General features: G+C 38.3%; 1 protein-coding gene across 7 annotated transcripts; it reads right to left on the bottom strand.

The window, feature by feature from the left end:
- Window positions 1–579: 579 nt before the first annotated feature.
- Window positions 580–27989, bottom strand: mctp1b (multiple C2 domains, transmembrane 1b). Of its 7 annotated transcripts, none has more exons than XM_051412838.1 (22): window positions 27178–27989; window positions 16248–16368; window positions 16031–16173; window positions 15856–15935; window positions 14927–15050; window positions 14050–14094; window positions 12812–12850; window positions 11432–11596; window positions 10435–10565; window positions 8596–8782; window positions 8061–8154; window positions 7666–7768; window positions 6614–6716; window positions 6324–6425; window positions 5799–5873; window positions 5482–5601; window positions 3832–3942; window positions 3688–3741; window positions 3495–3604; window positions 3250–3359; window positions 3068–3165; window positions 580–2172 (listed from the first exon to the last, which is right to left on the bottom strand). In XM_051412838.1, exons 1-22 carry the CDS (start codon window positions 27721–27723, stop codon window positions 2101–2103), a joined length of 2733 nt encoding a protein of 910 aa, XP_051268798.1. In that variant the 5' UTR covers window positions 27724–27989; the 3' UTR covers window positions 580–2100. The 7 variants fall into 7 exon arrangements, with proteins under 7 accessions (XP_051268798.1, XP_051268797.1, XP_051268804.1 ...); XM_051412837.1 differs by having other exon boundaries at window positions 11432–11599; XM_051412844.1 differs by lacking the exon at window positions 27178–27989 and adding an exon at window positions 16445–16562 and having other exon boundaries at window positions 11432–11599.
- Between the last annotated feature and the right edge of the window lie 9 nt (window positions 27990–27998).

Below are 27998 nucleotides of genomic sequence, written 5' to 3' on the forward strand. Positions count from 1 at the left end.
CAGCTGACGATTAAAAACACATTTACGATTAATCGATTATTAAAATGTTAGCCAATTAATTTTGGGGCTTATATTTTATAATCATATAAAGTCAACTTAAAGAAAATTAATCAATGGAACAAACTGGAATTAAATTACCAAAACCTAAAATACTACACAATTAATTACTTCAGCCATTTTTGAGTTGAGTTTAATAAATAATAATAATAATATTAATATGAATCAAATGTTTTTGGGAGGATTAAATTATGTTAATTTACTTCTGTAGTTAGTTTTTATAGTGTCTTTACTGTAATGTGTTATTATTTGTTATTTTAACATCGAAAACTTTAAGTAAACATTAAAAAACATTTAAAAACATTGTTGTTTAAGTAACTTCAGTAATTTTACACTGATTTAATTTTGTAATTGTTTGCACAGTGAAAACAAAATATCCAGTAAAAAGTACCAGAATGTTTTTTTAACTTACAAAGTTTAGTTTGTTTCACTTAAAATTTCCGATGTTTTCAGTTCAAACTATTTTCTTTGAGTTAAATGAACGTTTCTGGTTTTAAAGTGAATAATAACATCAGACAGTGGATCTGTGTACAAATATATTTTCTCAGACAAACGTTACACGGTCGTTACAGTCGGTCCTGCGTTCGACTTCATTACAGTCGCAGAGGTTAGTCAACAGCAGCAAAGTACCCATAATGCAACAGGAAACAAAAAACAGACAATGTGTAAAATGACAGAAATCAATGAAAGTAAACAGAAACGCAGCTTCACATTCAGGATCCATAAAATGCACTTTGCATATAATTTATGTTCAGTCATGCAGAAACACTTGGACACACACAGACGACGGCTCACGGACATGCAGGGAATCACGTCCCGAAAACCGAGATCAGAAAACCTCGGACGTTAACTCTGATTGTTCACATCACACCGACCTTCGCAGGAAATCAGAGACTGAAAGTGAATGAAAATAAATAAACTGCTTCAGGCTGAAATATTAAGATTTTGTCTCCTTGGTTCATATATGGAGGATTTAAAATGCCAAAACAAACAGAAAAATAAAAATAAAGAGAAAAATAAAACATGTTTTATATGTTTTCTCCCGTTTATGTTATTTACTGTGTAAAATAATAAAATAAAAAACACGTTCAAAGGACAATAATGTAGCTTCTTGTCTTTAATAACTGGTTTTGTATTTTAATATTGTTGTTTAAAGTCAAACTTTATCTCATAGTTTTTACTTTTTTCTTATTATTTTGACCCCCTAGTGGCAGAAAATACACACTGCACCTTTAAGACAAATACAAATAGCTGTAATTGAAACAATAATGTGTCAGTCAGTGGAGCCTTAATTAGTATCATTGGTAACTTTAACCTACTGTTTCATGTTAAAACAGCTGCTGTGAAAAAGGTCTATTGTGAGATGTGATGAGGCCTCATTCAGAAAGACTTTCTTGTGTTTTAAGACACACAAAACGAAGCCGTATTAGTTACTTATTACTTCTTTATTTTAATATTATTGTTTAAAGTCAAACTTTACTTTATAGGTTTGATTTTTAATCTCATAAATTCATAAAATCACCAAACTTGTGTTATTGTTTTGATGTGAGAGAAATGATTTATTGTATTCATAGTTTAAACTCAAAATTATATTATATAAAAAACTAAAACTATGTTCACGTGTCGTGTGGATCTGACCAAATGTGTGTGTGTGTGTGTGTGTGTGTGTGTGTGTGTGATACATGGAGAAACAGAGGCAGCAATAACATGCAACTCTACCTTTAAAGTAACATCAGACACTGACGATACGTCGAGTTCAAACCGACTCCATGCAACAGCTTCACACATGCACACGCGTGTACATTCAGAACGGACAGCATTACATCGTCCTGCGTCCGGCTTCAACAAATAAAAACGATTTTTTTTTAAAAAAAAAACAAGCTTTTCTTTACAAGATTTAGAAAATAAATCTGTCCACAGTAACAAAACAGAAACAACTCAACAAAGTTACAACTTCTCATAATAATGAAAATATAGCAGAAATATATAAATAACATAGTTTACAGAGTTTACAGGAGCGAGAGAGCGGGCGAGAGCCGGCGGCTAACTCGGGTTGGTCCGCTTGCGTTTGCTGGGACTTTGTCCGGGGTCGACCTTCAGCTCACGGTACTGCATCTGTCAACACACACACACACACACACACACACACACACACACACACACACACGATGACAGGTTCTGTCTCTAATTAAACAGGAAACCGTGGCGCTGCTGCAGACTGTATTTGCTCACGGCAGCCACATTGTTTGCTTAAGAGCACTAATACAGGACAACAAACAGCGCCTGTTGTTTACATTCACGCCTGCGTAACCTACTTACAAATGTAATGTTTTCTGTTGTCGTTTTGTTTTTAAACTTTAAATTTACAACCCCGAGGACGCTATGTTGTTTTCCCAGGATGGCGAAGTCACGACGCTATATAGGCGCATATATAATTCATATTTTCTGGGACAACTTAGATTAAAAAAAGCTGTTTATGTAACATTACTTCAGCATTAACAGATGTATATATAGCAGCAAAATACTAGCTAACTAGCTATCTAATCTGCATCAATTATTAACCAGCTAGTTACATCTGAAAGCTAATGTTAGTAAAACGCTAACTAGTTAATACATCAATCGTTAGTTACCTAGTGTTTTGCTAATATTAGCTAACTTAAGATGTGACTATATATGTCTGTTTTATCTTTTAACCATCTTCAAAATGTGGTTTTATTTCCAGCAGACATTATCTTAGCATATAGCATATCTAAGTACAAGAAGCAGCGTTGCCACTCTTTGATTTCCAGGACATTTTTCAGGACGTCACAAACACAAACAGTGGTTAATGTTAAAGGGACGCTCCGTGCAGGTCTTTAAAGGGACTGCAGATGAGAATTAGCTTTAAGCTTTAAGCAACATTTGTGTTTATTGAACCTTAAAAGTAAAAAATGAATAAATAAAAATGCAAAAACAAGAAGAAAGAAGAGCTCAACGTCGCCTCCGTCGTTCACCGCTGCATCAAACTCACCACTTGAACGTCGGACGGCACTCTGGAGAGAAAGTCAAGGAGCTCGTTGTTGTCGATCATGTACGGATCGCGAAGCTTCTTGGTGAATTTATTCACACCTGCAGAAGAAAAGACGTCAGTTTATAGAGTGAATATGGATTATTATTATTATCATTATTATTATTATTCTCTGTGTGACTCACCCCACGCCAGCACAAGGTATCGAAGAGGAATGAGGTAGAGCAGAACTGTGGCCGAACATAAGGCAGTGATCGCCAACCAGCTTAGAAAAGGCACTGTCCAGTTAACGGTGCTGCGGAGGAAGAACAGCACAAATAAACTGAGATACTGTATCTCTGTATGTCCTAGCAGTGGCTAACAGCGCCACCAGTGGCCATTCGGTGAACTGCAGTTCAGACTTTAACAAGCCGCTCTCTGTGATACTCACTTCTTTATCCTCTCTCCGTGTGACGCCACCTCGTCCAGAGCGTTCTGTACGCTGATGAACACGTCCTGGATGGCGTACAGTTTATCCATGAAGCCTCTGTGCTCGGACTCCTGACAGCAACGAGGGATCAGAGCTTCAGTACGTACAATGAAACATGAATATCGGCTAAATGTTACAGCGGTTCTGACTCTACCTTGTCCTCTTTATCCTCGTCTTCGTCTTCCCATTCAAACATGGCGTCCATGGTCTGCAGCAGGAGGAGAAAGTGGTAAAACGTTTAACTGCTTGAGAGACAGACGTTCGTATTGAATAATAGGTTTTTTCCTGGTTTCCTCACCGTGTCCGCTGTTTCCCGGCTCGAGGAGAAGAAGTAGTTCCAGACCAGCAGCAGCAGCAGAGCCAGAGGAAGCATGTAGAGCTCGAAGTTCCACACAACCACCACAAAGAGCTGGAAAAAGGACATCAAACAAACAGGAATCAGCTGTCAGTCGGCTTTAACTGAAGGTTTTTCTGTTTGTATTTGCACAAATAATATAGGAATAATAGGATAATAGGAAGGATTCAGCTCTTTAGTACAAATACAACAAAGTAAAAATACTCTGGTAGAAGTCCTGCATTCAAAATCCTTCTTAAACCTACTTAAACTGTCTCTATAAAAGCGGTTTCCAACCTTCTTTCATCACAGGATCCTTTTTCTATATATATTTTATAGATATTTAATCTTATATTCAATGTATAACAATGACAGTGAACACAATAACTGCAGGAAGTTTGTGTAAAACCAGAGATTTGGATGAATTTGGAGCAGATTATTTCCTGTTAATATCGATCAATGATGAGTTTTCCTGATAATTTTAGGAACTTTTTATACAATTGTTGTTTTTTTTAACAATCATTCAGACTAAATACGCTTCTTTTCTGACAGATTCAGTGTTTTGTTATCTATCTATCAGCTCTTTAGTTGTTTTCTAAAGCAGAAAGATGCTGTTTATCAGAGACTAAAGCTCTGATCTTTAAAGTTAAATAATAATCTAAATTTCTTTATATGTGTTATTGTTATTACTGTGTTAATATAAACCATGTTGATATTATATATCATATTTATACAATATATTATTATTATATTAATAATATTATATTGTTATTACTATTATTATTATTATTATTGTATATTATATATTACAATTATTATTATGTTTTATTATTATTACATAACAATAAGATATTATCTATTGTATGTATATCTTCTTGTATAGTCAAGTATCTATTATACATATGCTATATATCATATCATATCTTATATCTGTACATATATATACGTGTACTATATATATATTGTGTATATATATTACAGTATGTATGTATGCACACCTTGCACAGGCTGAATATATGACACATGTTTACCTATGTCTATCTATCTATATCTGTTCAGTCATCATATTATATATACATATTATTATTATATTATTATAAATATTATTAATATTATCATTATATACTGTTGTTATTATATACTGTTATTAACAATAACACTACCATCATGTCATCAGTACTATTACCACCATCTTACAACTACAACTCTTTGCACCTTACCTACCTATTTATCTTCTTTTAATCTATCTATCTAAGTATTTTATTCTATTGTTGTATTTTATTCTATTGTATTTTATTGTATTTTAATGTACCTGGCTGCTATGACGACCCAATTTCCCTCCGGAGATCAGTAAAGTAGTCTATCTATCTATCTATCTATCTATCTATCTATCTATCTATCTATCTATCTATCTATCTATCTATCTATCTATCTATCTATCTATCTATCTATCTATTCTGTCCACATGGGGGCGCCAGAATCAACAACAAACTGCACAATGATTTTTAAAATCATAAGCAACAAAACGATTGGCAACAACTTTAATCTTTAACAATAATACAATAATGAATAAATGTGTGTGTGTGTGTGTGTGTGTGTGTGTGTGTTTTGTACCACGAAGGAGATGATGCTCCTCTGTGCAGACTCCCACTCAAAGCAGCTGTTGATATACGTCCCATAGCTAATCAGAACCATGATGCACCTCTTCACGCGGTTAAAGTTCTGCTGGAGCAGCTGAAAGACCCAAAGCAGACGATTATAATACGTTTACACAGCAAATACAAACTGCTGTATGAACATCACTGTCACAATATTCATCAAACGTGAAACGTACGACACAAATAAAGCTCGAGTGAGTGATTATACATGAAGATATGGGCCTGGATAATATATAATATAATGAGGAGTACCATTATAGCACACTAACATACATGCTTGGACACTTTAGGCTCTTCTTCTATGTATTTCTGCTCCGCAGGAACGACCGTCCTCAAAGCAGCTTTAACCTGAAGAGAAAGTAACAGAAATCCAGTGAGTACTCGGATACTTTACAGGAGTAAAAGCAGCATTAAAAGCACAAAAGTAGCATCAGTCAACTGTCTTGATTAAGTTCTTTACTAGGTTTGTTTTCACAGTACAAATAGAAATTAAGTCAGTGTCACTTAAAACTATTAAAGCTACTTGATTAACAGCTGATCTTTTTTCACAGGGGAGTCTAAACTTTAAAAAAATTTAAAAGATTTCTTCACAGAAATGAACAAAAAGCTGAGATAAAGACCTATTTTAAGTTTTCTTGCAACTTTTTAAACTCAAGAAGATCTCACAACCTCCCTGTGAAGCTTTGGCAACCCCTAGTGGGGGTCCAGACCCCCAGGTTGGGAACCACTGATATAAAGGAATCAGTATTAACCAGTAAAATGTACTTATTAACACCCCCCACTGGACGTGACGCTCACAGTGTTGTAGATGACATCGATCTCCAGGTAGATGACTCCTTTGGTCGGACCGGTCAGCTCTTTATTCTTCAGCACGTAACTCTTCTGCTCGCCGTTACGGATCTGACACAAAGACACAGTCAGAGTCCAACTTACTGCCTATATGTGACCTATGTCCTGTATTTATGTGCTACTGATGTCTTTGTTTAAATATTTGAAAATTAATTTGATGATTTAAAGGAGCAAATTACTCATGTTTACACCCTTTAACGCCAGTATCTGGATATCTTTGTAGTCTTTATTGCACTCACATGTAATAAAGGAAGAGCCACTTTCCCCAGGAAGTCCGCACTCCTGTCCCTGTCCTCGTCAAACACCGTCACCTCCAACACCGAGTGAATGTCTTTCACATTACTGAGGGGAGAGAGGAGGGATGACGGAGAGCACTGACAGTACATACAGTGAGTTATAAACCTGCATTCTGTGTAAAGGCCAGCAGGGGGCATCATCTGTATGTATGTATATTAGGGAAGCACTGGTATCACTTTATTTAGACCAAATATAAATAGTAATAATGTAAGTACTTATATTTAGGTACTTGCTGATACACTTCCCACTCTTCTTAAGAAATAATTTTCCAGGACCTTTCCAGGTCTTTTTTTTGACAACATAGGACAGCACTTGCAAACGCTCATATGATTTACCGATAGGCCTCATAGGTGATTGGACACTCAGTGTTTTGTGGCTGTTCTCAGCAAAACTGACTACAGTTTATCACAGATTTGCTCTAATTCTAATTCTTCTGCTTCAAATCAAGTAGAATTTACTTTATTTTACAGAACATTCATCCTCTATAAGGGTGGCCTCTGCTGTAGTGCAAAAATATAAATATAATAAAATAAATATAAATATTTCTGTATTTATTGTGACTTCATATGAAGAGGTAGTTTAAACTGACATGAAAACATAACAATCTTTTGGGCCAGATTATAATCTATAATCTATAATCTGGCCATAATAAGGTAATTATTTGGTCATTTTAATCAACTTCCAGGTGTTTCCATGACTAGAAAACTAGTCTCTAAACCTTCAGGTGTTTCCAGAATATGTGAGGAAAGTACTGATACAAATACTAGTCCTCAGTTTCTGATTGTTAAAGTTGTAAAAGCTTCTTAAAATATCTCCAAACTGCCGACGTTGCTCCTCAACTAACGAGAGGTTACGTAACATGAGCACAGTACCTGATAGCGGTATCATTGCAGCCCCCTAAGAGTATACCAGTACAATGAAAAGCAACCAGGGTGATATATGTACTCAGAGTGATCAATAAAGCAATGTGCAGTAGCGACAAACAAACACTCACAAGGTGAAGACTTTGTTCCACTCTGGATTGAGGTTCTTGTAAACAGTGTGTGTCTGTAGTCTGTCGTTATTCAGCTCCAACACACAGAACGGATCACTCTTACCTGGAAAACATGAGTGACATTTAACATTACTCACAGAATGAAATACAGTAGTAGTACAGTACAGGAATATAAAGTACGTTAGAGGAGTATAAAGTATATTAGAGGAGTATAAAGTACATTAGAGGAGTATAAAGTATATTAGAGGAGTATAAAGTACATTAGAGGAGTATAATGTATATTAGAGGAGTATAAAGTATATTAGAGGAGTATAGGGTATAGCATATACGTTAAAGGAGTATAAAGTACATCACAGGAGGTGTGATGAGCACTGTGAGGAACATATTTATATTACCGGTTACGTCTGCAGCCATGAGTCCTTCGGCTCTCATCACCTTCACCTGCACGATGCCCACATCTCTGAGGTTAGAGAACGACTTCAACAAACTCTGCAGAAGGAAAACAGAAAGATGTTATTCATGCTGCAGTGTTTTGTTCCCTGTAACTAACTCTTCCCTGTGTGGTCCCCTGTGTGAGACCCCGCCTGGCTCACTTCCTGGCTCCCGAAACTTGTTAAAAACCCTCTTTGATCAGCTGGAAAATGCATCGCTGTAAAGCTGGAAACAGTTTTCTGAGCTCATCAGGTTTTTAGACGTATGTGGTTCTAACAGGGTAGTTAAAAAATACAGCAACATACACATAATGCAGCAGTTATTAATCCAAAAACAGTTTATATTATAGCAAAACAATGCTGCTTTTACTATTTATACTTTATGTGAATGTTGCTGATATTATCAAAAGAATTTTACTTAAATGTTTCATATGTAAGATTCAGAATCATTTAAGAATCACAGCCTGCAGTTTACTGAGCGGCCACTGGTGGGGCTTACGTATCGTTTGAGGATCTCCCTGCGCTCCTGCGGGTCGTCCAGCGGCGTGACGGACAGGTCGGCGATAGAGACAGCAGCCGAGGCCGTCAGCGTGACCAGCAGCACCACGTAGCCCCGGGACTCCTCCAGCGGCAGCTCCAGGTGGTGAGTTTGCTCTTTAGCCAGAGTGGAGAGATCCAGCTGGCATCTGGAAGACGAACACAGGACGTAAGTTCAGCTCATCAACCACATGTGTACAGTGGAGGAGCGTAACTAGTTACTAAAGTTTGAGGTACTTTACTTAGTGTGCTTTTTTAATTCATTACATTTATCTGACAGCTTTAGTTAAAAAAACATTCAAATGTAAAGGCTAGTCGACAGAAAATGAATATAAATATATTATATCAACAAATATAGATTAAATATGAGTAACACTGCTCTATATAACAGAACAAAGTTCAAACTAAGATAAACTGAATATTATAACCTTCATGAAATAGGAGTTAATGCAGGACTGCAGTCATTTTAACAATTTAAATTTGAAGTATCTTAAAATGATTCACATCCCTAAAATCTGTACAACCTCAGCTAAAAGGTTATATAAGTCGATAAACCATAATAATAGTTTTTAGAGGGTCAAATATATATTTATATATTTGTCCACTGTGTTTTATCCGCCTGCCTTACACTGTGTGTCATTGATTGCTGTAAATGATTTAATACGTGACAGTGAGTGCTCGTTTGACAGTATATACGAAACCAAACCAAACCGCAGCGACTCTGGTTTCAACTCTTCATTAACCAAGTTTCACCTGTCGTCCCTTGTGACCAACCGAAAGGGAAAACACATCTGAGTGAAACATGCAGATGTTCACTGAAAGGTTTCAGTATGAGAAATTAATCATAAGATGGCCTCCATAGTGTTCTCCACCACCATCATCTAAACACAGAACGAGAGAATGTGTTCTGAGATAGTAATCTATAACAAGGAGCTCTGAAGCTGGAGGTTCATAGTGGAATGACACCACACTCACATATGTTAGGCTTCTCCTTCATTTCATTACCTACATAACTATTACACATAATAGTGCTTAAAGTAGAATGAGGTTCTACATTCTTTATAAAGTTCTTGTGATCAATGAAAAGGTTTCAGAGGTCCTTTAGTGTGCCCTAGGGGTTACTGAAGAGGTTCTACATCCTTTAGGAGGTTCTCGTGATCATTGAAAAGGTTCTAGAGGTCCTTTAGTATGTCCTAGTGGTCACTGATGAGGTTCTAGTGATCATTGAGGGGGTTCAAGTGGTCCTTCAGAAGGTCCTTGTGGACATTGAGGAGGTTCTAAATCCTTTAGGAGATCCTTGTGATCATTGAAAAGGTTCCAGAGGTCACTGAAAAGGTTCTACAATTAAAAGATAAAAGATAAAATATCTTGATAATCATTAAGGAGGTTCTGGTGGCCCTTCAGGAGGTCATAGTGGTCATGAAGAAGGTTTTATGTCCTATAAGAGAGACTAGTGGTTACTGAGGAGGTTCTACATTCTGAATCCTCATTCAGAGGTTTTAGTGGTTATTGACGACAATCTGTAGTTCCTTTAAGATCATAAGGTAATTTAAAAGGTTTTAGAAGTTCTTTAGGATATTATATGAGTACTTTAGGAAATGGTGGTCATTGAGGACAGTAAATTGTTCTTTAAAGGGTTCTTAATGATCACTGAGGAGGTTCTAGTGATCACAGAACACAATTTATGTTTGGCTTCATTTGTTCTTGTACGTCACTTTTCAAACTCTGCTTTTAGCTTTTAGGTGAGTTGAACGTAAAATTAACAGCTCTTATTTTTATTTTACTAATGAGACAATCTGACCGTCCAATGAAGTCGTCCCTCCTCCCGGTGTCTCTGTCCCACACTGTGATCTCCAACACTCCTCCCGTCTCTTCATACAGATGAAGGTCAAATTGTTCCCTCCACTGTGGATTCAGGGTCTTTGGCACCGTCTGCTCACACAAACACAAATGAGAAACATGCTTTTAATTTGAAGGAGAATAAGTTACACCATCACATCTTCAAACATTAGCGTCTCTTCTGAGGACAATCAGCAAATACATTCTTATTAATCAATACACCTTTATTGATCCCCTGGGGGTTATTCACAAGCTAACCAGGATTACACAAAGTAACACATGTATAATATCTATAGATTTCAAGATAAATTAAAATTAGTCAGACGCATTAATGCATCAATAATTAGGTATTTTATGGATATACTATCAGTCCTATAAGAGTTTTAGTGAGCATTATAGCATTTTACAGTTCCTTCAAGAAGGTTCTAGAGGTCCTTTAGTTGGGTTAGGGTTAGTTGGTCTGGGGTTCTAAAGTTCCTTTACAAGATCCTTGTAATCACTGAGGAGGTTGTGCAATCCTTTTGTGGTTATTGAAAAGATCTAGAGGTCCTTCAAAAGGTACTAGTCTTCATTAAGGAGGTTCTACAGTTCCTTTATGAGATCTTAGTAATCATTGAGGAGGTTCTACATCCTTTGGGAGGTTCTAGGGGTTATTGAGGAGGTTCTACATCATTTAAGAGATCCTTGTGATGATTGTAAAGGTTCTCAAAATATTTTATAGTCCTTAAGGAGGCTGTAGTGGTCACTGAGAAGGACATTTGGTACTTAAGGATAATAATAATATATTAATCTGAAATTGTTCGTTCTGCATAATGAGTACTTTTACCTTTGGTTCATTAAAAATTTCGATGCTAACATTCAGTAACATTTCGAGTATTTCTACACTGTGGTATATTTAACTTGAGTACGTCCTCCACTACTACTGATCGGAACCAGGACCGAGGTCAGTGTTAGCCTACCTTGCTCCTGTACTTCTGGGGTCCCAGTCGGAACTTGACGTACGGGTCGCTCAGACCGTTGGGGTCCATGGGAATCAGGTTCCGGCCTTCGATCAGCGCGATGCTGACGATCCCTCTCCAGAGCTGGGATTTCCGATGCAGCTCTGAGAGACGCACTGACTGCTGCTGCTGGTCCACACACAGATACAAACACTGAACATTATGTGTCAAATGTGAGGAAGAAGACGGGCAGCATGCAGAGCCCTGCTCTTCGTATGTTAGCTTGATTTAGATTTCTAGGATTGGACCTGAGCCCGGATTCCACTGCTTCAAATCTGGCTTAAACTATCAATCTGGAGCTGTTGTCAGATTGGAGTTGAATGCATCCTTTCTTTAGAGACATGTTCTGAAATTATATAATCATATTTTCAGATGAAATTGCTGATATTGAAAGATGCTGGAAGGACTGAACGGGATAAATGAGATGATAAAGGAACAATGGGACAACAGAGTTGGATGGTTTTGTACAGCAGCTCTATAATTGTATAATTATACATTATTGTAACCAAATATCTGATGTTTTTATGTTAATGTCTGTTGGTTTCGTGCATGTTCTACGCCTATAGATGAAAAGATCAAATCTAGTAGAATTTATTTTATTCCACAGAAAATGAATCTTCTCACCTATCAGCCTATTAAAAGAAGAAGTAGAAAGTCTTTGTTGTACATATAATTAACAATATTAACCACAACAAATGTGAATGTGATCATTAATAACTGCTGTAGATATGACCGTACAGCAGTTTTTTCCACTGCAAGTGGTGTGAATGGCCTTAGACTGGGGTTTTTCGCTTCGCATCTGATAAAACAGCTTTGAAGTGTCAAAGCATGAAGATTAAACTTATCAACAGTCCAGTTTCAAACACAAAACACACCCAGGTTTACGTAATTTGAGCTACAATACAATTAAAATGTTTCAGGAGAACATACTTAAATTTTGTGCCAAAGGAATTAAAGGCCTGTCTTGAATAAAAGCAGGTTGAGTTCACTGATTGAGGCAAATAAAAGCCTGGGCTATTAATTTAAGGTTCATGGTAGTTAATTAATTAATTCCAGGATATTTGGTTATTTTAACATAGAAATAAATCTTTTGAGCCAGAGTTTTCCTTTAAGATAACTTCAGTTGAGAAGAACAAATTAAGTTTTAGAAGAACAGGGCCGGTGGATGGAAAGGAGCTACAGCAACAATCAACATCTAAGTTGACGTCTGTTTCACGCCATAAAAAATATCTGAGATGAAAATGAGCAAAAAGAGACAGAGAGGTGATCAGTGTGAAGGTTTTAGTGACAGTTAATGGAAAGTGGCAAAAACACACGATGATGATGATGTTATTTTTTTACCTTAGTGGATCGTTTCCAGGACCTCCTGAGCAGCATAGTCTGAATATCACATTAAAATACATTAATTCAGCTGCAGGGTGGGAAAAGACTAATGGTTTAACTGGCTGCAAACAAAAAACAACCCTCAATACAGAATACAATGCACGGCAGGAGCACTGCAGCCACTAGGGGGTGCTATAGCGCGGGTTTATTTCTAACTACAAGCAGCTAAAACAAGTGAAGGAGGGGAGGCGTACGGCTCACTTTCAGTTCAGCTCCATTAATAAAAAGAGATGCTAACGGAGAGAAACACTCCACCGGTGCTGAATATTCATCGTCACGAGCTCGCGGGCTCATTAGCTTTGATCCATCTGAGCTCCTCAGTGTCGTCGCTCTCCTGAATCTGCTTTCTGTTGCTGTTTGCTGACTTATTTCACATCTTTAATCCTCTTTCTCTCTTTCTCTGTGTCTTCCTCTCTGACTGCAGCCTATAATTCATTTATGTGCTGAATAAAACATGAACGAGACAGACTGTGGTTCATATCTTAGTGCTGAGGACACATTCAGAGTCCCTCTTCTGACAGATACTGATCAAGGAGATATATTTATATATATATATATATATATATGTCCTGCCCTGTTTTGCTCTGCGCTCCAATCACAGTTGAGCAAGCCTCTGTCAACTTCCTCCTTTCCCATACTGAGATATGCTATATGCTAAGCTAATCTATGTTGAAAAGACAACCACATTTTGAAGACGGTTTAAAGATAAAAGAGAACTAATAACCAAGCTAATCTACATCAGGCAGTTGTGGTCGTCCATAAAATTGTGTTCACATACTCTCTCCAAACTATAACGTGGGAAATTCAAACCACATAAATTCATATCATTTTCAAAGTAAAATGCGTCAATGCAATTTGGTACTTAAATTTCAATATTAAATGATATAAAGTCTGAATATCTCGGCCTCTGTGAGTCTCTGAATGTCTGGAGTTCCCCTTCAAGTATTCCGTAGTTTTCACAATTAGTTCACAGTTGCTTCTGATCGATGCCACGTTGACGTCAGTGGTGAGAAGATTCTTTTCCATATTTAATGTTTATTTTATGGATAAGACCTGCTGAGAGTCGATGAAGCCAAACAGAACTAAAACCAACAACAGCTAAAAGACTAACTATTATTGATCCTCACTGGACGAGGAGGTGAAGGGGAACGGGTCTATTGGGGGAGAAACTAGAGGCTGATCACCGCTACACTCACTTTATTCACGTACGGCTTCCAGCGATACGCCTTAACCTCCCTCCGCTGCAGGAAACAGCACAAACACTCATTGTTACCGACCGAAAACTAAAGTAGAACTCACACAGAAAGAGTTTGTGTTCTCATACGTGTGTTTGTAATCCGGTAGAGCTGAAATAATTAGTGTGTTAATGGATTAGTAAATTGATTCCCAACCTTTTGTCTACCTGTGACCCTCAGTTACTGGTTGCATTCTTACAACTATAACCATAACTAAATCATAATTACACTAAACTACTAAATGTGACTATTAATTATCAGTTAAACATAAGTATTTGTTGTGTAATTTTACATGGATTTGTTTGCTGATTGACAGATATTTTGTATAATTATGGAAGTTTTCACAACAGAAACGTTGAATAAATGTTGTTTATCAGTGTTGGTAAACTGTCAAAATACAGTTTTTATCAGTGAAAACAGCAATAATTACTGTAATTTCACAGATAATGACTTTTATTACAGTTATATAACTTTTAAAATTCTGATTAAAATAATAAAAATCCAATAATAACAGCACTCTGCTGTAAATGTAAGGCTGATTATTTGTATTATAGCAGAGTTCAATTGTATTTATAGCTCATTGCATTGGTTCTACATATATAAATATCTTAAATTAAGCATTAAAAAGACAGAAAATGTGATTTTATGTAAAACTGAAACTAAAAACTGTATTTAATTATGGAAAATTACTGTATTTTGTCAATTATTTTCAGTTATCCTGCCTTTCTATGCTGTTTTAAACCCTCTTCTGGGGGTCCTGAGGGTACCAGATCAACTGATTAGGGGACAGAAAAGCAAAGACACTGAACTGAGAGCTGTAATCAGCAGACATACGAACCGTCGAGTCTCGTCGCTCCTCTACGGGACTGTCTTTCGGGGTCAGGTTGACGGCCAGCTCCAGGGTGCCCAGGTCCTGATCAGGGTGGTGAGGGTCCTTCAGTGCCAGCGTTACAGGTATCATCCTGTGACACACAGGTAGGACAGGTGTAAATACTGCACTCACTACTATGGTAAAGCTCCCAGTGAACAAGTTCTGCACTAATGTAAGACATCTGATGTATATCTAGTGTCCCTAGACCCTCGATCCGGATAACAATAATAAAAAACCTCGGGAAGAGTACCAGAGAAAGAAGGACCAGTCTAGAGTCATTAGTTCAATTCATTTCGTCAGTGTTGTGGTTGTCTGCCAGAAGCTGTCATACATTGACTGTTTATCCAGTCTGAAGCCACATTGTTACCATCCACTGTTTAGATCTTGGTGCTTTTTAACTCTAGATTTGAACCGGATGAAGGATTTTAGTCATCGGACGTCTGGATCTTAAGTTATCAGAGAAACAAGCTGAGCTAACGTTAGCAGCAGCTCGGCTCGCAGCCCCTCCGGGACGTCCTTTGTCTGTCCAACAGCGTGGGAGAAGCAGTGATTGTTAAGGTGGAACTGCTTTATTCAGTGTGTTTAGTGGTTTTAATCAGCGGGTCTGTTTGTTTTGGAGAGGAGGAGACCTCTGTGGATCATTGGGCTCCCGGTAGAAACCTCCTGAACCATGAACACTGAAGGAATCCTAACCGGGAGAAGCTGACTGCAATGACGCCAATGGTGGTGAAGACAACAACTCCCATGATCCCACGCTGCTTCACCACCTCATCAGACTTAATCTTTGGTTATTGTTTTGACCCCCTAGTGGCAGACTTGTCATATTGCACATTTAACATGTCCATACATAAGCTATTATGTCAATGTGGCAATGTGTCTGAATCTATCAGACTGACCTCTGCTGCTCTAGAGACTCCAGGTAGAGGTAAGCAGAACCCATGAAGTCGTCTTGAAGGCCAAAGTCATAGTCAAACACCTGCAACAAAACAGATCTGTACTGACTCTTTTGTTCACTAAGAATTCATGTGGGAAAGCTTTGTTCTGTGTGTGTGTGTGTGTGTGTGTCTTTACCTTCACATACAGAGGTTCACTCAGACAATCCACTACTAGAGTCGTTTTCTCCTCCCACACTGGGTTCAGGTTTTTGTGGATGGTTTTGCTTCTGAACACCTCTTTACCAGCGAGCTTGAACTTCACATAGGGATCACTGCTGCCTAAATACAACAAGTAAAGTTTCTCAGACCCATAAAATCAAACACAGAAAATAAAACACAGACAGTAACTCTACCTCCTCTGTCTCGGACAGCCAGATTGTTTCCTCTCTTCAGCTCAATCTCCAGCTTGTACATCCCCGAGCTGTGGATGGATCTCTCAGGCGGGACCCCCGAGGAGCACGGAGCACCCATACCCTGTCAGGAAAAGGACGCATTAATCACAAACTGCACAACTTGAAATCAGTCCCTCCGTCATCGCAAGTAAACTCACCAACATTATTAAGAGAAATAAATGCCGCGATAAGCTGCCGCTGAAGCGAAGCCTTCACTTCCTCAGTGGTGTCTGCACACTGACTGAAGTGTCTAATTCAGCTCGGTAACTTGTCCCTGGGGTGACCACTAACAGGAAATTACACGAGAGTAGTTTCCTCCCATCCGACTAGAGTGTTGTTGAGTTGATATTTTTTTTCATTCTTGTATATATGCCTCCCTTTCACTGACACAGCATCGCCTCTGCAGAAACTGAACAGACAGACCAACTGTAGAGCGTTATGGCCTAACAACGCCCCATTACCACAAAAAGACACAAAACAACTACAAAGAGACACAAAACAACTACAAAGAGACTCAAAACAACTACAAAAAGACAAAAAATTACAACAAAGAGATGCAAAACAAACACAGAGATGCAGAAAAACCAAAACAAGACGCAAAACAACTAAAAAAGGAAATAAAACAACTACAAAGAGACAAAAAATTACCATAAAGATAAATCTGAATAAACATGTCAGATTATGGGACCAAACATAACCATATATTATCATATTCCTCACTTTAAATAGTTTAAATATATATATTTATATAAATAATTTACTCTGCACTGGTGTGGACGCTGTCTCACACTTTCCCCCCTTTTCAATCCGGGGTTTCTTTATTTTGTTGAAACTGAACTGTCGACATTTACAATGAGCCAAAAACAGACGGCCAGACAGTTGAGACACCAACATGACGAATCAATATGTTAAATAAAACACCACAAAGTCTGCAGCCGGCAGTTGTGCTAGATATGCTAGATTATATTGATCCTCAAATGTTAGAAATAATTTCCACAAAAGTTTAGAAAGTCCAACGAAACTATGCTCCTGTTCGTATGTGAGCAACAGTTAATCAAAAATTGATGTAAGAGAACTACTCTGTTGGGGATTCTGCATCCTGTCTACAACACATCCACTTACAGAGATCTCTGATCAATACTTCTATCATGTGATGATACACGAGGGCCGCACTTACATGGCTGTGAGATTATGAAAAGAGGCTTCAGTTGACTGTGTGCATTACAGTTCAGACGTCCAGAGACTACTTTAATACTTTTATAATATTCCCAGAAGAGACGCAAAACAACCAGAAAGACTAAAAACAATGACCAAGAAACATGAAACTACAAAGAGACGTAAAATTACCGTAAAGAAACGTGTTAAAAAAGGTAAATCTGAATGAATATGTGTGATATGTACAGTAGTCTGCCTTTATCCTGATGTGATCTTCAGATTATGGGACCAACTAAACAAGACCTTGGTGCATGTGTCAGCGCTGTGGTTGTCTGTTGGAAGCTGACAACAAAAGACACACAAAGAGACAGAAAAGGTCAACAAAGAGATGCAAAACTACAACAAAAGGACCATCAAAAGACTCAAAACGGCCACAGAGATGTGACAGAGACACAACAAACGGATGTATAGTGACCACAAATAGACAAAAAAAAAAAGTCTCAAAACAGAGACAAAAAACAACCAGAGGGAGACTAGAAACAACTACAAAGAAACAAACAACAACCACAAAGAGACAAAAACAACCGCAAAGAGACAAAAAACAACCACAAAGCGATGCAAAACAACAAAAAGCCTCTAAACAACCAGACAGAGAAGCAAAACAACTAGAAAGAGACACAAAACTAGAAAGAGACACAAAACTACCAGAAAAAGACTAGAAACAACTACAAAGAGAATAAAAATAACTACAAAGAAACAAAAAACAACCAGAAAGAGGCTCAGAATGACAAGAAACTGATGCAAAATAACCACAAAGACTAAAAACAACCACAAATAGATACAAAATGATTAGAAAGAGTCAAAACAGAACAAGAAACACAGAACTACAAAGAGATGACCATAAAGAAACGTATCCAGTGTTCTGCTTTTATATCTTGATGTGACTGAAACCTCAGATTACAGGGGGGAAGATAAACAAGAGCAAACATAAGCGGCGACAGTAATGGAAAAAAAAACATGTCAGGACACATCAGGACATTCATTTACTCTGCACTGGTATGGACGCTGCCTCACACTTTTGCCTCTTTAATCTGGTTTCTTTATTTTGTTGAATCTCTGTGTCGACACGTGAACAGCTAACCCGCTGTGGACAGACGGTTGAGACACCAACATCTGCAGCCGGCAGTTGTGCTAGATATGCTCGATTATATTGATTCTCAAATGTTGAAATCATTTTTACATAAGTTTAAAAGAGTCCAATGAAACTACGCTCCTGCTCGTATGTGAGCAACAGTTAATCAAACATTGATGTAAGAGAACTACTCTGCTGGGGATTCTGCATCCTGTCAACAAACACACATCCACTTACAGAGATCTCTGATCAATACTGTGTGCATTACAGTTCAGACAGTGTTTATAGCAGATCTGTTTGTTTTGAAGAGGAGGAGATGCTGTGTTTGGACAACATATCTCTCAAAACTACATTTAATCCAACATTTCCAGTCACAATTACACAATTTGCCAAGTGAAGCTGACGCCTCTTATGAAAGCACAGCCTGTAAAGCGCCATATCTCAACCAGGAATCAGTTGCACACATGATGAAACTCAGATGTGTTTCCTGAGGCTGAACGTGTGCCAAGTTCTGCTCTGCCATTTTGCAACCAGAGGAAATTCAACGGGGCAATAACGGAAAACAAGGAGGGTAGTTAAAATAAGTGACATCATCCTGTGCAGTGGGCCCGAGTGAGTCTGGCTTGGCTGTGTGGAGAGGTTGTGTCTCCGTCCTCAGCTGGAGGATGTGGGCTAAGTCTAGTTCAGACACGGTGATGTTGAATAAGGAGATAAAGTCGACCAACGTTGCTGCTGGTGTAAAGAGCGAGAGAGGTGTTCCAGGTCAGCTTCACATAAAGGAAAACACAGACATGATATCGTCTTGTAAAACTGTTTCTGCTAACCTGTTTGGGCCCACAGCGCTCAGTTAAAAGCCCAACGAGGTGTCCATTGTCAGGAATTAATGGCCTCCACATCGTCCTTTAATTCCTGATAATGGACATCTTGTTTATATCACAGTCATTTTCCAAAGAAAAGAAACAATAAGATCAATATTTTATACGTTTTTTACTGTTTCCCTGGCAACAGCTGAGGTCCTTCCTAATATCTGGAGAAATCATTACCATCCCATAATGTTCTAATGTAATGGAAATGTTGTTCACTGCTCCAGTAAATAGGACAAACCAAAGATATGACTTGGTTCAGAGAGTGCTAACATTACGCTACAAGACTAGAAGATAAACAGCGGGTTAGCGAGAGGAAACAGTTATTGTTCTTCTGTTTGCGAGCTCTAATGGTTCTAATGAGGCCAGGAAGTTTCAACGCTCTGCAAACTGCAAACACAGTCGATCTCAGACTGAGAGACTGTATCTGTGTGGGTTTCACATGAAAACATCCGGGAGTGTCACGTTGCAGTTAGGTTTTCCTGCTTCATCGTGGCGTCTGATCACCTTGGCAGGTATGAATGGGGGGAACCGAGACGCAGCCAAACCCGCCGCAAAGCCGGTCGGAGGCTGACTCAGGGAGTTTACACTGTGGGAGTAACCCGGCTTACTGAAGATTAAAGGTCAGGAAGCAACAGGCTGAGAAAAGCATCAGATCACACACAATCCCATCAGCTGTACTCTAATTTTAGCGCCGTGTATTTATGTTTAAACATCTGTGAACGCAGTCAGGACTTTATATTTATCTATCAGGGTTTGATGATGATACAAGATAAAATGAGTGTTTCTGTCTCTGGAGTCTGGTCTGCAGTAGCGTCCATTGTTTTGGTCCTTGAGTGCGACTGAACGATTAATTGGTCGTCAAAAAAAAACGGATTTTCTTTCTCTCGACTCATCAATTCACTATTGAGCAAAACGTCACTGGAGACAGGTGAAGATTAGAGAGCCGGGGGCGGGGGGGAGAAATATAGTCAACAAACCCACTGAGGAGAAGACGTGAACATGTGAATAACATGCATCTTCTTCATGTCAGCAGCAGAGCCTCTTTATAACCTCAGGGGCCCATTAACATCAATTCTGTTGCCAATACAGACCGCAGTGATCAATACCGTAAATGAAAGGCAGCAGCTCCCAGCAGACCAGCAGAGCACAAGAAGAGTCCAACAATTTATCTTCACGTTTCCAGGATTTAAGATACTTCATGTTTCTTTGTCTTATAGAAGATTTTACATAAAAAACATGTGAGAAGTTAAAATATTATTGTGGTGTTTACGACCTTTAATCCATATAATTACACACAGACACACAAATACACTGTATCTTTATGGATGATTATTGATCAGTATACACTGTATCTTTATGGATTATTGATCAGTATACACTGTATCTTTATGGATGATTATTGATCAGTATACACTGTATCTTTATGGATTATTGATCAGTATACACTGTATCTTTATGGATGATTATTGATCAGTATACACTGTATCTTTATGGATTATTGATCAGTATACACTGTATCTTTATGGATGATACTGATCAGTATACACTTTTATCTTATGTGTAGATCAGAATACACTGTATCTTTATGGATGATATTGATCAGTATACACTGTATCTTTATTGATTATATTGATCAGAATACACTGTATCTTTATGGATTATTGATCGTATACACGTATTTATGGATGATATTGATCCTGTATTGACAGTCAGACTGTGGACATATGACGGCCTTTAGCTCGTGTTTCTAGAGTTACGTGTTGTTACAAACACGTTAGGAATTGTTAGAATGTGATATTTCTTAAAGGGAGTTTGGTGCAGGGAGCTTTTAGTTGGATTCAAACTGCTAATATGGATCATTGTTAACGTTTAGTCTCCACTACAGAAACTGTAGCTAACTGCTGAAGGCTGATAAGGTTGTCTGACGTTGACTGCTGTTAGTTATTAATTTGATTAATGCTTTAATAATGTGTGTATTGATTAGGTCTCCACTAGATGCCACTAAATCCTCCACACTGGACCTTTTCCACTTAATAAAACACCAACAGAGTCCAACCAGTCGCCATGAGCGCTGCAGAGGTGATCATGATCACGGCAGCCTTTATAATGCAACACATTCCCACCTGTAGACGTCCTGATCCTGATCAGAGTCTGGGTCAGTCACAGGGGGTGTGGTGAGTAATGACCCAGTCAGATGTAACGTGCTCAAGGATCCACAGGGACGTTAATCAGGTCATACTGGTGCTGTGTGCGGCCTTTAATTCATCTTCTGTCTCTCTATTTGTGTTCAGATTTGTGCCTCCAAGCGTGACACATGACTCTTCGTTATGACACACTTCTTTAATCCCGTGTCATTTAATCCTGCTCTTTCTGAGACCCGCCTACGTGTGCGCAGTGGTGGACCTTTCACTTAAGATCAGTGTATAAATACTTAAAATGCGTTACAGCATAAAATCATGCTAAAAGCTGCTGTAAGCGCTTAAGGACCGCCCTCTTTGTGGAGTTCTCTCTACGGATTGGAGAAAGTGGAAACCAGGAAGTGTATTCTGTGTTTACTGCAGAAAGGGAGGGACAGTGAGACTCTAAAAACTCTCTCTGCCCAGAATTTTTTAAATCCATGGAAACATTAATCAAACTACACATATGGGAGCCTGTGAATTTACAATGTCAAAAGCAAAATAGTCTGTTAATTCGCTGTTTATTTATTAGATTAAACTGTTAAATTCAACTTTAATACTGTTAATCCATTTATAAAATTATGTAAAATTAGTGACTATTAACAGTAACATGGATTTGATTGTTAATTGACAGATATCTTGTATAATTATGGACGTTTTCACAACAATAATGTTGAACAAATGTTGTTTATCAGTGTATAAGCATTGGTAAACTGTCAAAATACAGTTTTTAATCAGTGAAAACAGCAATAATTACTGTAATTTCACAGATAATGACTTTTATTACAGTTCTATAACTTTTAAAATTCAGATTAAATGCAGAGTTCACCTGTATTTATCGCTCATTGCATTGGTTTTACAGTGTAAATATCTTTAATTAAACATTAAAAAGAATAATTACGAATGATAAAGATTTTATGTCAAATTAAAGCTATATTACTGTAGTTTTACAAGTCAGTTATTTTATTGTATTTTTTTGGCGCCAAAGCTTATTTTTACAGTGCACTTCACACATCACATACAGGCCGATGGCGCTCACCGACAGCAGGCGTCCACATGTGGTGGCAAAGGAGTCATCGCAAGAGGCGCAGTGAAGTAACCCTCGAATCGCTAGACGGGACTCTGCCACCGGGGAGTCTCTCAGAAACAGATCCAGGGTTCGAGGAGGACGCCGGGGGATGATGCAGACGAGGCGAGGTGGGTGGAGGAAGGAGGGGAGAGGGTTTAACATAGAGCGACTATGTGGCAGACATGGTGGAGGGAGAGAGACTGAGGAGGCCTCCAGGTTGGCAAGAAAAAACAAAACCGTGTCCTCGAGATCAAAACGAGTAACCGAAGAAAACAGCGAGTGTGAGAGCAGCAGGAGGTAGAGCTGAATGAAGGAAGGAGCAACAGGTGAGGAGGAGGAGGAGGAGGAGGAAGTATAATCCCTCTCTAGTGGAGTAATCCTGACTGACAGGCTGCATGAGAGGACAGGAGAGACGTTTTCTAAGGTCACCGACAGATTTAAAGGTCCAGAGTGAAACACTGAGGAGAATCTACTGTCAGAAATATAATATTTATATAGTTTTTATAAGTGTTTAATCACCTGAATGTAGGAATAATTGTTTTTTGTTTCCTTAAAATGAGACGTTTTTATCTACAGAGGGAGCGGGTCCTCTTCTACAGAGGCGGCCATGTTGAACCACCATGTTTCTACAGTACAAACCAAACACTGACTCTAGATGGAGCTGCAGCAAATACCAAAAACAGTGACTTTAAAACAACACAAACACTCCACGGCATCGAGAGAGTATACGAGTAAAAGTGACGTTAAAACATCTAAAGACTGAACTCTTATACAGAAATATCTCTATAATATATAATACATACAGAAATATCTCTATAATATATAATACATACAGAAATATCTCTATAATATATAATACATACAGAAATATCTCTATAATATATAATACATACAGAAATATCTCTGTAACACAACGTCCTCTGATTACAGCAGTACCTGAATCTCAGACTCTCTCTGTCCTGTGAAAGAGCGGCTCCGCTAATGTCAGAGGAAACTGTTAGGAAATATAATTAGATTAATTAAATCGGACACGAGATGAGAGGACACGTCTGATTCGGCTCAACACGTGATCCAATCTCTCGTTCACTTCCTGGTTATTAATCAGAGCGACAAGTCGAGATGTCTGCAGAGATTAACAAACAAGAGCTCTGACTCATCCTGTGGCCTGAATATCAAATTCATATACAGCATAAATACAGTATAAATATAGTATATACACAGCATAAATACAGTATACAAATGTATAAATACAGTATAAATACAGTATAAATATAGTATATAAACTATAAATTCAGTATAAAAACAACTGTATATATAAATACTGTATATAAATACATTTACATACTGTATTTTGAGAATATACTGCATAAATAAATACAGTTTATGTTCTGTATTTAAACAGTATAAGTATAAATACTGTATATAATCTATAAATACTGTATAAATCTGTATATAATCTATAAATACTGTATAAAACTGCATATAATCTATAAATACTGTATAAAACTGTATATAATCTATAAATACTGTATAAATCTGTATATAATCTATAAATACAGCATAAATACGGTAATAAAAAAAATATATTTATACTGTATATATACAGCATAAATACAGCATATAAATACATTCACATACTGTATTTTGATAATTTACTGTATAAATAAATACAGTTTATGTTCTGTTTTTTATACAGTATAAATATAGTATATACACAGTATAAATACAGCATACAAATGTATAAATACAGTATAAATACAGTATAAATATAGTATAAATGCAGTATAAATACAGTATTAATACAGTATAAATATAGTATAAATACAGTATAAATACAGTATTAATACAGTATAAATATAGTATAAATGCAGTATAAATACAGTATTAATACAGTATAAATATAGTATAAATGCAGTATAAATAATGGATGAGTAGGCAGTGTTTTCCTGGGGGAAACCTGCTCACTCAGATGTCACAGTGTCTGTTTCTGCTGAATCTCAGTAGGAAGAAGAAAATGAGTTTGCAGTATTCATTATGTAGAAGTATGAATGAGAGAGGAGGAGGTAGCGGAGGCCCACTGTGATTTACTGTGGAGGGAGCTCGTACTCTGAGACCGAGGGAGCGGCCAGTACGTCGGGAAATTACAGAAACTGAGTCTGACAGGCGTCCGATGAGATAAAGAGGGTCAGCGTGGTGCAGCAGATCCATCCTGCAGGGCCTTCCTGTACGATACAGATACTGTGACTGAGTCTGTACGGGTTATATTTCAGGCTTTTACTCGCTCTGTGTGAACCACGTGAAACCCGAACAGGGAATCAGAGCTACAGGTCATTATTCCACAGATCAGACGGAGGTTATTGGACTCACTGTGATTTGTTATCGGGGCCATATTGATGAGGGGGGGGGGCTGTAATGGCTATTGAGGATGTGTCACTAACTGAGAGAGGCTGACTCATGGGCTTGAAGTCGAATAGTAAACCTGTTTTTCTATGCAAGACAAATAGCTGCAAGGCTCGATGGGAGCTATCTGTCTTTATTTAAGAGTGTGTGTGTGTGTGTGTGTGTGTGTGTGTGTGTGTGTGTGTGTGTTTGCATTCACTCACTCAGCTGTTAAACAGTGTTTCAGGCTGTTGGTTCATCAATATTGTGATATTGACGTTCCTGTAAAAATGTCTGAGAATACTTTTATAATGTGTCGTCATCTCACTACGGCTGGAAAAACCAGGTCCAATATCGGTTAGAGCTGAGTGAACCAGTCGAGTCGATTGTACTTTTGTGCTTTTTTTAAAATCCAGGTGGAATGAAAAATTACTTGAATCCCTTTAAGATCACATCCTCAGTTATATTGATCCCATATTTAACAATTTATGTTAAAAATATTCACAAAAACTCAATTTATTTGTATTTTTATATCAGAATTCAATCATTGTGTCTTCCTGTAAAACTAAATGTGACGCGTGCTTACGTCAGCATGAACTAACTGATTTCAATCAATAATATCCTGATACTCACCCGTCAATCAATCAGAGTGAAGATTCATTAGTTAGCTAGCTAACTAACAGCATGGCTAGCTCAGTAATGTTCGCTGCCGATTTCCAATGTAATCCGTTTTTAGTTCAAATAAGAATAATTATTATTTGGAACCTGAATCACTTTTTATTCTTAATGATTATATCAATTTTTGACGAGTTCTGATCGATAGAAATCAGGAGAATGTCAAAATCATTTTTCTCTCTTTTTCTACGACTGGAAAATAGTTTTTCCAGGTTTTCCAGGTTTTCCAGGCCACCTGTCTGCGCTGCATCTGGCTGAAACCTGAGCTGCTCTTATGTAGTTTATGTGCATTCTTCAGTCTCCAGTTACCTTTACACCCAACAACCTGAAGTCCAATAAAACAAGTGATTATATTGAACTTGAGTCCAGTTTCAGACTTTGTTTTTTTAAATCATGACAACTTTGTTATTTTAGTAATTACAGGCGGGATTTCTCACTTTTATCTTCTGAGCTAAAGGTTTAACTTATTTAGTTTATTTAAAGCTATAAAGGTTGAGTTTACTCTAATAATGTAATTAGTAATAATTAAATAATCATAATTATTTGAGAAATAAACAAAATGCTTATTTTTTAAGAAGTCTTACATTTTGAATTTAGTCACACACGTACTTTAACAAACTCTTCCTACATTGATCAACATCAGATTTGGTCAAAGTTGTCAGAACTTCAGTGTTATTTGTCCGATCTGCACCAAGAATCCAGACCTGAACACATCTACCTGCCAACATTCAGTCATACTCATAGCGCCACCTACTGGAAACCACTGACACACGAGGCCCGTTTGTCTCAGCTTGGAGCTTTAATTTAAAATTCTAATCCTGGTAAATAATCCCAATTTTTACTAAATGTAACCGATCTTAATAAAAGAAGTAAATTAACTTAATACTACAAAACATTTTGAGTTTGTTCCACTGACTCATTTTCTTTAAGTCGACTTTAAATCATTATAAAATCCCAAAGCCCCAAAATTTTGTCAGCTGTTTTTACAGGTAATGTAATAATTCAACATTTGTATAACGAAGATGCATTTAAGTGACTTTATTCTGATAAATTCTGTTAAATAAGTTTCGAGAAATGCTGCATAAGAGAGTAATAAGTACAATTAATTATTCCTTAATTTACCTTTAATGATAAATTAGTTACTCAAATCAAATTTTTTTCATGCTTAAATTGTTGGAGTATATTAATTTAAACTGTTTCAGATCAGTTTGAGTTGAACTAACTCATTAGGTTTTACAGTGCAGACTACAGTCACCAGATTATGTAACTCAGTTAAATGTAATCCATTACTCCCCGACCCCTGACTATAACACACTGCAACCAAACTTGCTTTAAAAAAAAGTGTCCAAACATCCATTAACCTGTGATCCAATAATCAATAACTCATCATTATTATATTAAAAGGCCAAAACCGCCACATTGAACAGAAGGAGCTCACCGGTTGTTGCTCCAGCGGTGCAGCCGCTGCTGCGGCAGCTGTTGCCGCTTCGCCTCCACCGCCGCCGCTGCTGCTGCCGCCGCTGCCGCCGCCGCTGCCGCTGCCGCACGGTACCTCGGCCAGCCTCTCCAAGCACGCCGACCCGAGAGAGGAGCTCTTGTGGTGGGACTGCACCAGCTGAGCCAACGTGGGTTTCACGGGGCTGGCCGACTGCGGGTGTTTGGAGGAGGAGGACGGCGACGGCGGCGGCGGCGGCAGCTTCTCCCGGCCGACGCTCGCCGCCGCTTTGCCGCAGAGCTGAGCCTCCTCCGCCGGGGAGGAGAAGAGCAGGTCGGGCTGAGAGGAGGAGATCACCCGGTCCAGGACGACGTTTTCCTTCCTCTTCATCTTCTTGAACATCCAGCCGCCGCGCTCCTTCCTCTCCTCCGGCTCCCTGGAGCCCAGTTTGGGGCTGAGCAGCGGCTTGGCTCGGGCTTGGAACTGTTTCCACATCGTGTTCTGTTGGGTCGAGCTGCTCTCATTCTGGTCCGCTTCCCTGCGCTCCATCCCCGCCTCCTCCCGGAGCTCCGACAGCCTGTCAACACCGACAGGACGCTCCCTGCTCCGCAATGACCCTTTTCAGCCGCCTTACTCAGAGAAAAACTCACGACAAACAGCAGCAGAACATCTGTTAGTGTCCGCCGCTGGGAGCCTGGAGGCGGGCTGGTCCTGGTCGTCCTGCCCCCTTTTCCTCACGGAGGTCTTTACAACCAGCAGGGCCCGCCGCAGAGTTCTAACAGCCCCAGAAAAACAATTGGCCACCCCCCCTCTTAAAGCCCAGG

This window comes from Dicentrarchus labrax, unplaced genomic scaffold, assembly GCF_905237075.1.
Source record: "Dicentrarchus labrax unplaced genomic scaffold, dlabrax2021, whole genome shotgun sequence".
Classification (NCBI taxonomy): Eukaryota; Metazoa; Chordata; class Actinopteri; family Moronidae; genus Dicentrarchus; species Dicentrarchus labrax.

Coding starts and splice junctions, on each gene's coding strand:
- mctp1b (XM_051412837.1), bottom strand. CDS start 27,723: ATGGAGCGCAGGGAAGCGGACCAGAATGAGAGCAGCTCGACCCAACAG. Junction 3,943..5,481: donor GGAGCATCATCTCCTTCGTG/GTACAAAACACA, acceptor TCCTTTTTCCAG/CTCTTTGTGGTGGTTGTGTG. Junction 3,166..3,249: donor ATACCTTGTGCTGGCGTGGG/GTGAGTCACACA, acceptor TTTCTTCTGCAG/GTGTGAATAAATTCACCAAG.